A 10,478-nucleotide genomic window follows, 5' to 3' on the forward strand; every position below is an offset into this window, starting at 1 on the left:
TTAAAAACAGAAATCAGGAGATGAAATTTACACTCATCCACTTTAATGCAGTCATGTGATCAATGCAATTCCCAAACAGGTTCTTATACAAAGGAGTTAAAAAACAAACAAACAAACAAACAAACAAAAAGATTGCACGTCCCACTCACGAACACACACGGTGACGTCACCAGGCCACGTTTACAGATTAATGCCACGTTGATTATGAATCACGAGTGTAACTTCACTGTGGCGCGTCATGCACGTCGATGAGGTTCTACTGTCCGTGTTCTAGAGTGTTCCATCACGATTACCATGTAGACCTGCTGCATCTCGAGGCCTCGGAGACGCGCCGCCTCGGAAAACCTTTTCATTCAGCAGCCGACAGGAAACTTTTCACTTCACAGTGGAGCAGAAAAGCAAACAAGAGAGAGAGAGAGAGAGAGAGAGAGAGAGAGAGAGGGGAACGCATCATTTCCTTCACATGGTAACGCTGCCCATTTCCACCATGCTGTAAAATGAAAAAGGTCATGAGAAGAATTTCTATCCTCGCCTCATGTGATACGATTTCCTACAGCGTTCCTGATCTGATCCCCCGTTTCCATGACGATACAGTCACTGCGTGGTGAAACCGGAAAGAGAGAAGGAGGAGAAGAAGAAAACAGAGATGAAAGAGAAGATAAACGTTTCCATTGATCTTTCACCAGATGTCCAGATGATTGACAGACTGAGGAGTCACTAAAGGGACAATATGTACCAAGATATGAAGGTGGAGAGAGAGAGAGAGAGAGAATCATCACTGCCTGGACATTTCTCCGTCCTCCACGTCCACCCCGTCATCGAAGGACGCTGCTCCTGAAGTATCAGACATGCTGTAGCAGCAGATCACCTCCTGAAAGACATTGTCCTCTGTTTCTACTTCCTGTTCCCCTTCCTGCTCTGCCTCCTCCTCTTCTTCCTCTGGAGATAAACCGGACTCAGAGTAGGAGGCGGAGTGGTAGCAGGAGTCACCTCTGCTCCAGAAGGACCTACGTTTGAGCTTCTGGACTTCGTCTGATGGTAGCTGGAGATCGTCTGCTGGGATTAGTACTTCTTCTACGGTTCCTTGTGGTTCTTCTGAGTTTTGATGGCCGTCTGAGTGACTCAGGAAGAGGCTGGAGTCCTCACTGATGTTGTGGTTTGTTTCAGGCTGGCACAGCATCAAGCTCTCCTGATTGGACAGCACAGTGTCTGAGGGAGGAGCAAAGAGTCAGAAAACCTAGAGAACAGGGAGGATGACAGAAAAAAAGGACGAGAGACAAAGACAAAAGGAAACAAAAGACAAATGTGATAAAGGAAGACAAAAAACAATGCAGTAAAACAAACAAACAAAAAATGGCAACAGACAAAAACTATAAAGAACATTTAACATTACAGATCAGAAGACGTGGCCTTGTATGCGTCAGCCTCAGTGAAGGAGGCATGGCCTGTGTGTGTCAGTCTCAGTGAAGGAGGCGTGGCCTCTGTCTCAGTACCTGAGCTCTGAGTGGTGACAGTTAACTCATTATTCTGAGCAAGTTCCTCTTCAGAACAATCTTCCTCCACATCCTCCTCATCCACAGAATTCCAGGCTCGGAGTTTAGCTTCTGCAATAGCAAACTGCTCTGCAACGCCTGCAAACACCAAACACACATTTACACTCTATGGTGCTGATTCTGGATTATGATTGGTCAGAAGGTGAGGGTCAGCTCTCGTTCCTGACCAGTGAACAGTTCCAGATTGATTAGAGGAATAATTAAAGGTCATTAGTGTAAAGGTGGAGCAGCTGGAGTGATGAGAATTAAAGTCAACAGCTGAACATCTGAACACTACATCAATACACTGTAGCACACACTCCATAAACACAACACACACTCAAACCTGTCACACACACACACACACTCATTAAACCTGTCACACACACACACTCATTAAACCTGTCACACACACACACTCATTAAACCTGTCACACACACTCACACACACACAGCATATGCTTGTTAAACCTATCTCTCTCATACACACACACACACACACACACTTGAAAAAACACAACATACACTTGTTGCAAAAAACAGAGCAAAAACCCGTCTTTCTCTCTCTCTCACACACACACACACACACACAAACTTGATTTGTCTTTTGTCTCACCTTGGGTCACCCTGAACCTACAACCAATTTACTGCAATCAGACATGTGAATGCAACCAGGTGAACAGTCTCTCTCTCTCTCTCTCTCTCTCTCTCTCTCTCACACACACACACACAGACACACACACACACACACAGACACACACACACACACACAGACACACACAGTTACAACATTAGATAAGAAGAGGAAAGGAGAAGAAGAAGCAAGAAGAGGAGACAATAGACTTTTGTGTTGGAGCAGGTGTGTGTGTGTGTGTGTGTGTGTGTGTGTGTAATCTTATTGAACACCATCTGCTGACTCTAAGCGCCTGCGGGAGGCGGATGCTGTGCGTGTGTGTGTGTGTGTGTGTGTGTGTGTGTGTGTGTGTGAAAGATGAGGAGGTGAGAAAACTGTGGAACAGTAACACAGTGAACTCAATGTCTCTGAATCTCAGAATTAATTTCTCATTTGCATCAGTTCCCCAAACATGTTTATTCATGAATGAACACCAAATGCTAATCCTCTATCTATCTATCTATCTATCTATCTATCTATCTATCTATCTATCTATCTATCTATCTATCTATCTATCTATCTATCTATCTATCTATCTATCTATCTATCTAGGTTTATTTCACCATCAGAGGCCACTGAACTCCTTCAGGACCTCATTAGGAATCCCAGAGGATTTAATGAAACACGTCTCAGTCACGTCACACCTGTTTAACCATTAGCACCATGTACTGAGATTAAAAAAAATACTGTATGCATAAATGTTACTCATCATAATATTATTACAAACACAAGCGTACAGAAGCTGGGGAAAGAAACAGAAATAGGAAACAAAATCAGTGCTGAAGCTATCATTTAAAATAAACTTTAAATAAAGCTTTCATCTTACACGAGTGACTGAGTGAATGTGTGTGTGTGTGTGTGTGTGTGTGTGTGTGTGTGTGTGTAACTTAGCACTGACACACACCTGCTGCGAAGCGGGCCTCCTGTTCTCCCTCGCTGAGATGCGAGTAGGAATTGAAATGCGACTGCAGCGTCGCAGACGACGGCTCTAGCGGCTTGGACCAGCCTTTCCACTCGATCAGGTGAGCAACTCGACCCTGAGCCATTGCCGTCGGTTTGGTCACATGATCCTTCACCACCTGAGAGATGCCTGAGGAAGGAGGAGGTCGAGGAGGATGAAGAGGATGAAGAGCACAGAAGAGGTGAAGAAGGGAAGGAAAAGGAAGAGTTTTAGTCCAGAACACAGCATTCAGAGATTTAAAAATCTGTCTATCTATCTATCTATCTATCTATCTATCTATCTATCTATCTATCTATCTATCTATCTATCTATCTATCTATCTATCTATCTATCTATCTATCTGTCTATATTATTAATAGAAATTAAATAGCAGACAGACAGAAATTAAATAGAAATTAAAAAACACCCCCTGGTTTCCTATTGGCTGAGGCTTCCACTAAATTAAAATCTTAAATTTAGAATTTAAATATTTGTGGTGTTTTTGTCTTTCCCTGTGTGTGTGTGTGTGTGTGTGTGTGTGTGTGTGTGTGTGTGTGTGTGTGTGTGTGTGTGATGAATCTTCACCATTAAGTGATGATCTGGCCAAAGCGGCGATCTCCTGGATGCTGAGCGCTTTTCTGGATTTCGGGAGCATTTCAACAGGTTCATCAACCTGAAAAAAACGAGACTTATCACCTGGAGAAACACCACAAACCTCATCACTGTCCACTGCAGTCAGCTAACAAGCAACTGGACATTTCATTTTAGAGTTTAAATCAAATAAATAAATGACACTGAAAAACAAAATAAATCACAACACTGAAAAATGAAAGGCAGAAACTAAAAATACAAACAAAAATAAAACAAAATAAAAGCCGATAAAAACCGAATACAATGAAATAAAAGGTAAATAAAATCGAGTGACCACAGAGAGACGCTTAACTTCTGGGATTAAAGTTTCGGGATTTTCAGCTGTTTACGTTTCTTATGTAACGATCCGTCTGCGTGTTTATCACATTATTATGTTTTTTTATGTTATAAAATCCTGGATGCCGAGGCAGGGAGCAGGTTCACTAAAGGCTACAGCGGGTTCTAAGCAGCACACAGCATGTAGTACTGAGGTCTTAATAACCATAAATATTCAGACTCCACTGTAGACATGTAGTGACAGAAATCTCTTACCTGACCACGCCTCCTCACACCTGACCCCGCCCACATGATACCCAGACACTTTAGAGAATTTCTTCTGAAATAAAGATGACCCAGAGCAGCGTGTTGATGCAGCGGGTTTAAGGCTTTATTAACTCCGACACACACTTGAACTCTGACTTCAGGATCTGAACCAGACGCTAAATCCTTTAAGAAGCCGTCTGACCGCGTGACCGGTCTGACCCAGCAGCGTGAGCAGCGAGGCACATGGCCCCAGAGTCTCAACACGAATCACTGACGCTCCTCATCTTTTACTTCACTTCTACACAGCTACACTTTTATCCCCATGTCTCTCCGAAATGTTTAGATTTATTCATCGTTAGAAAGAAAAGAGTTCTGGATTCTGACTGGAACAAATCAGGAGTTTATGCTGCTTTACGGTTTCTATGGTAACACAATGAGCTGCATGTTTTCATCTTATTAACTTGTAGAGGGAGAATAAAGCGAGGCTGATGTAACAGACTGGACAACAGGAAGTCGTTTCAGAGACGTTACAAAAGCGTGCATGAATCTCAAATGGGTAAAAAATATATATATATGATTTAATAAATGAAACACTGCTGCGGTGTAAGAGGAATAAAACACTGTTAGGTTCTGTTAGAGGAAAATCAGCACCAGGTGATTCATTCTTATAGAAATGTTCTTCTTTTGATTTTATAGAAATCTGCATCCAAGACAATTAAAAAAAAAGATTTTTGTTTGGTAAAAATAAATAAATTCTTCTGGACAGACAGAAAAAAAAAAACCTCAGCTGGATTTTGGACAGCACATTTTACAAGAACATCAGGACAGTGAAACATCTGCACTTCATCCACAACAGAGCCGCTGTACTGCATTCCTCCATCACACTTCTATATTTTCTGTATATTTCTCTTTTTTCTACTCGTATAAACAGATAAATAACTCTTAATACTGTGTTTTTTTCTTCGCTCCATAAAGTCTGAAGAAGAGTAAAGCCACAGTGAGGACGTTTATCTGTTGCTGTAAATCATCACCTCTCAGGATTTTAACCCAAATCTCTGATATTTTATGATTCAGGAGCGTGGGTGTAAATGGGATTTTATTATTTGTCCTACATCCTCAGCGTGTGGTCCTCCTGCCCCGACTGGGATAAAAGCATCTTCATATCGGGGTCTGCTAATATTATCCCAGGCACATGTGGACACGGCTTGAACGTTATTTGGAGCCTATTTAGGACAAGCGTCGAGGGATGACCGAACGCCCCGATCGGACCGAGCCGAACGTCGCCGTGACGATGGACTGAGAAAAAACCACGCCTAAGAAAGTTTTCATTAAAATCTAAGGCTATAAATCTGTAACCTCTCAGACTAACGAAGACTCCAGGTCAGAACCTCAGTTCTGTAAAACACACACGATATTTCAGGATGAAGACTACAGGGAGTGAGTGATTAAAAAGTTCCTCAGGGGTTCTTTTACGCTTCTTTGGATAATCAAGGGTTATCTTCTTACTACAACACTTTTTACTTAGAAACCTTCTGATTATTCTTCATTAACTTCCTCTTCTGGTGTTCTTAAGGGTTCTTGAATAGTTCATTGAAGGTTCTTAGCCTCCTAGGGTTCTCCTTGTTCTCCTACATGTGTGATGTGTGTTTATTGCAAATTAATATCACAAAAGTGCCGCATTTTCCTGCACCAAACTTCCGGATTCCTTTAAAAACAAACAAAAAACATTTTTTCCAGCTGCTGTTTGACTCACACTCATATTTTGGTTTCCTCGTTTTGTTTCATTTTTATTAAAAAAATTTTCAAGCGAGTGATTTCAGTAACTTCAGAGGTAACAGCGGCGCGGTTCTCGGTACGGTTCCTGAACGGAGAGAACTCATCTCTGTAACTCGAGAGGAAATCCATAGCTATTTTCTGAGCACATGACCTTCGATCTTTACTGAGAAACAGAAAAAACTTTCAAGCTTCAAGATTTCTCTCTCAATGTCCAGAACCTGGAGTTTGAGGTCTAAAAAGCGGGATCGGAACACACCGTGTTTGGGTTCTATGGAGGATCTTTAAGGATTTTACACTAAAATCTCAAGAAATTGTGTTTTGAGCTGCAGAGACTCCACACCTTTAACGCGTCTGAGTTTGGTCTGATCTCACGCTTCAGTAGAAGAGATCAGACATGAGGGGATTCTGACCTTCTGTACTAAGCAGTTAAGATGCTGAACATCACACTCCTGCTGACATTTACATACACTGAGAAATTCTGCAGGATCTAAAATATTACACATTACTGAACACTGTTTTTGGTTCATACAAAAAAAAAAGATTTTCAATGCGGTACACACACACACACACACACACACGGAGTAAATCACTGCGTGAGAAATCGTCACGTGAGCAATCTGCTGCGCGCGGAAAATTAAAACCGCATTTCCGGTCATCATTTGCACGCTCGTGACGCCGCGGGGATTCAACTGGAGTGTCAGGTGAGATATTGTGCTGTGACCGGGGGGGGCGGTTGGGGGGATTAAAGACGAGGCGCGCGCGCGCCGTTAAACGCGTCTGCTGGCGGAAAAAACGAGACGGCTTTGGGATTCAAATGAGGCTGAAACGCTGCACGCGCCGCCACCTGAGCTCGGCTCGCGACGCAATTAGCGTCGCTATGGCAACAGGTGAGAAGCTGAAACAGCTGCTCCTGCTGCAAAACACGTCATTAACCTCAGTTTAGCGCGCGCACACGGAGCACGGGGCAACAGCGGCTGGCCGAGCGCGAGCGCGCGCACACACACACACACACACGACATCCGGGGCTGCATACAGGGCCTCAGAAAGGAACAGTTAATGAGGCTAAAGCAGATAATTCATTAATATTTACACATGGAACTCTACACATAGTGCTGTGCAAAAGTATTAGCACCCCGGGATTTATATGTGTATTCAGGTAAACATCAGCAATCACTTCCTGATCTGATCAAATAAAGTTAAATCTCATGACCCTGAGCCACGTGAAACTACTGGATAGAAATAGCATGACTTAGGAGATCTGACGTCATTGCAACGGGGCGTGGTCAATGAACACGTCCACTAATATACGTAGAATGATGATGTTGCATAAATTCTTTGCAGTTTGTACAGAATAAAATACAGCATACAACATAAACATCTCTCCTTTCTAATCTAAATAAATTCAGATTCTTTAATATCAGACCGAAATAATCCATCACTGTTTATTTGATTATTTTGTTATTACTATAAATGATGAGAACTGACATGTAAAATGTTTTGTACATTAAAAACTGTTTATATAATAATGGATTTTTTTAATGGATCAGATTTATGCGCATAAAACATTCTATTCTAGAAAAGGTTCTGTAATCAATAATAATAATAATAATAATAATAATAGAAAACGTCATGACTAAACCAGATGAGTGACTGATTCAGGAGCAGAAGTGAAATTCAGGATTTTCTAATTGCAGTAAAATTATAGAAACTCTATTCTGGAATTCTTTTCCAATCTAATGACATCACAAATAAAAACTGGTCTCCAAGTGTAGAAATCTATCAAAAACATTTTTACAAAATAATATTTTGCAGAAATACTCTATATTTGATATTCTACACACACACACACATTATATATATATATATATATATATATTCCTAATTATGATGTCCAGAGTCCATGATCTTTCTTTGTTACAGTGAAAAGGATACCTGACTGTAGAACCCTGACTTGAAACCTGGAAGAACCTCTCGGCTGATTTCCAGATAAAATCACTGGTTTATCTTTATAATCTTTATCATTTATTTTAAACCAATTTCACTTTAGTTTTTTTTTTTTGCACAGAAAAACATCCTGAAACAGGAACATAGTTATTCTCACTGAAACAATCACTGTTTCCCTTTTAGGAAATAAAGAACCTGTAATTATCCTACAAACTACCCAAGAACCATTTTATCTAAGTAGTACCAAGAGCTTCATGTGGAACACCAGACAGGTTCTAGGTTCTGTTATGAAGAAAAGCCTGAGGAATGACCACTGGTCCAGTTCCTACACACTCTTGTTGGAGGTTCCGTGGCTCATTAAGTGTTCTTTATTTCTAAAACTAAAGTGAGGAGCTCGGTTCATTAAGCGGATGTATGAATGCGGTACAAACTCCACATTACTGCTCATTATTTTCTTCTTCTCATCTAGAACCTCTCAGGAGGTTAACATTTCAGTTCTGTTTGCACTTGGAACACTGTGTGGGGGCTTTCTTAGGTTCCAGATTTGGGCAGTAGGTGGAAACTGTTCTGGAAGGAACACCCTTTAGTAATGATCTAGATAGAAGTGTTCCTCAGAGCAATCACTGAAGAACCAGTGAAGAACCCCTAAGCTGTAGAGTGCTCTGTATGTCTAATACACACCATCCGGGGGTTTAGAGGGATTTATATAAAGTATAATGAATGTTGATTAATTGTTCTAGCTAAGGGATAGAACCTTTTCCAACAGGGAAAATTCGACATCATTTATAAGAATCATCATCATCATCATCATCAATAGTCTTAGTGATGTTAAGGTCAGTGGAACTGTACTAGTCCGTAAAGATTCAGAAGTCCGAACCACGAGCCTGGTAATAAGAAGTGTTGTTGATGTTCTGGTTAGAACCCTACAGCAGCTCGGATTGAGACACAGCCGCAGGTTTGTATCCAGGCAACAAGGCGGCCGCTGTCGCATCCACTCTCCGATCTAATGGCGAACCTTCAGTTCAAAACCCGAAATCCATAAACACATCTCCATCAAATAATGATAATAATGAGGCTAATTATAAATAACCGCGTCAGCTAGAGCCGCGGATTGATCCCGAACCGAGCAGCAGCACCGGGGACATGATGATGAATCACCGCGCAGGAGAATTAAATAATAGGGAGGAAGGGAAAGGAAGGGAAGGAGAGGAAGAAAAAAAAAAGAAAATGAAATAAACAGGAAGATGGAAGACGTACCTTTAAACCGAACTGGGGTAAAGCCGTCAGGAGCATCGCACACATCAGTCACACGCCTCCGAAACAACACGTTTATTCCTGATTAATCATATCCAGACGCCACGCGACACGACGGAGGGCCAGGGAGCATTAATAACGGCTTTGTGCAGCTCGTTTACGGCTCGGGAAGAGAGCATAAGCCTTCATGTCTCCTCTGTGAGTGCCATTAACGCGTCACTGTTCAGAGCCACCTGTTCCTTAAAGACACAACACTCTGATTCACCCGGACTCCAGCAGGAGCACCAACATCTATACACAAAACCTTTAACCCCTTATACTCCATCCCTCCATCTCACACACACACACACACACACACACACACACACACACACAGGAGCTCGCTTTCCGCTTAAAATTCAAAGTCCATTCAGATCCCTGACCATCACGCCCATGTGTGTTTCTTCTACATATACTGATGCGAGTTTTCTATAGAACTGTACAGACGGTCTCTCTTTCAGGTCTCTCTTTCAGTGGAGCTACAAACCCTGCTCCATCATCACCATGTCCCTGTGCACAGAGCAGCTCCATGAAGACATGGTGTGGAGGAGAAGGTGGAAGACCTGGAGTGTCCTGCACAGAGCCCTAACTGACTGAACAACTTGGGGATGAATTGGAACTCCTGTAGGAGAATGATCACTAATCCCCACAGACAAAATCCAACATCTAGTCTAAAGCCTTCACAGAAGAGTGGAGCTGATAAGGACAGGGGAATAAATCTGTAATGAGATGTTCAGCATGTACACATGGCTGTGAGGATCTGAGGTGCACATACTTTTAGACTAAATAGTGTTTCTAAGTCACGTACCTTAGATTTCACATCAGTTGTAGTGCAGAAGAAACACCCATGAAGGAATGAAAGCTATTGGTCCGAACCAAATCCTCATCAGGATCAGATTTTTTTTTTTCTTGCAGTAGTCAGTACAGCTTAAACAACTCTGCTATTCGATATCAGTTTGTTAATTGAATATGCCACACCCACAAGTTAACGAGTCTGACATTAACTCATGTTGTGGAGCAACCACCAAGAACATGCAGGATGAGGAGCACAAGCTCAGGATGAACATCACGATCATGTGACGATGTTCAGATCTGAAGTGTCGTTTGGTGTCAACTAACATTTTCACATCACCTGAAATGACAAAAT

The 10,478-nt window shown here is 41.9% G+C and overlaps 1 protein-coding gene across 2 annotated transcripts; it reads right to left on the bottom strand.

The window, feature by feature from the left end:
* Nucleotides 1–21: 21 nt before the first annotated feature.
* On the bottom strand, nucleotides 22–9,611 carry fam131aa (family with sequence similarity 131 member Aa). 2 transcript variants are annotated; one of them, XM_058418537.1, is made up of 6 exons: nucleotides 9,296–9,611; nucleotides 3,731–3,818; nucleotides 3,110–3,295; nucleotides 1,494–1,631; nucleotides 737–1,209; nucleotides 22–597 (listed from the first exon to the last, which is right to left on the bottom strand). In XM_058418537.1, the coding sequence occupies exons 1-5, from the start codon at nucleotides 9,338–9,340 to the stop codon at nucleotides 776–778; spliced, it is 891 nt and encodes a 296-aa protein (XP_058274520.1). In that variant the 5' UTR covers nucleotides 9,341–9,611; the 3' UTR covers nucleotides 22–597; nucleotides 737–775. The 2 variants fall into 2 exon arrangements, with proteins under 2 accessions (XP_058274520.1, XP_058274518.1); XM_058418535.1 differs by having other exon boundaries at nucleotides 22–1,209; nucleotides 9,296–9,610.
* Nucleotides 9,612–10,478: the final 867 nt, after the last annotated feature.

This window comes from Hemibagrus wyckioides, linkage group LG20, assembly GCF_019097595.1.
Source record: "Hemibagrus wyckioides isolate EC202008001 linkage group LG20, SWU_Hwy_1.0, whole genome shotgun sequence".
Taxonomy (NCBI): Eukaryota; Metazoa; Chordata; class Actinopteri; order Siluriformes; family Bagridae; genus Hemibagrus; species Hemibagrus wyckioides.

Excerpts from the sequence above, each read along its gene's own strand:
- fam131aa (XM_058418537.1), bottom strand. The coding sequence starts at position 9,340 with ATGTGTGCGATGCTCCTGACGGCTTTACCCCAGTTCGGTTTAAAG. Across the intron at positions 1,632-3,109 it reads GGAGGCCCGCTTCGCAGCAG|GCGTTGCAGAGCAGTTTGCT; the intron begins GTGTGTGTCAGT and ends TGGTGTTTGCAG. Across the intron at positions 1,210-1,493 it reads TGTCACCACTCAGAGCTCAG|ACACTGTGCTGTCCAATCAG; the intron begins GTACTGAGACAG and ends CTCCTCCCTCAG.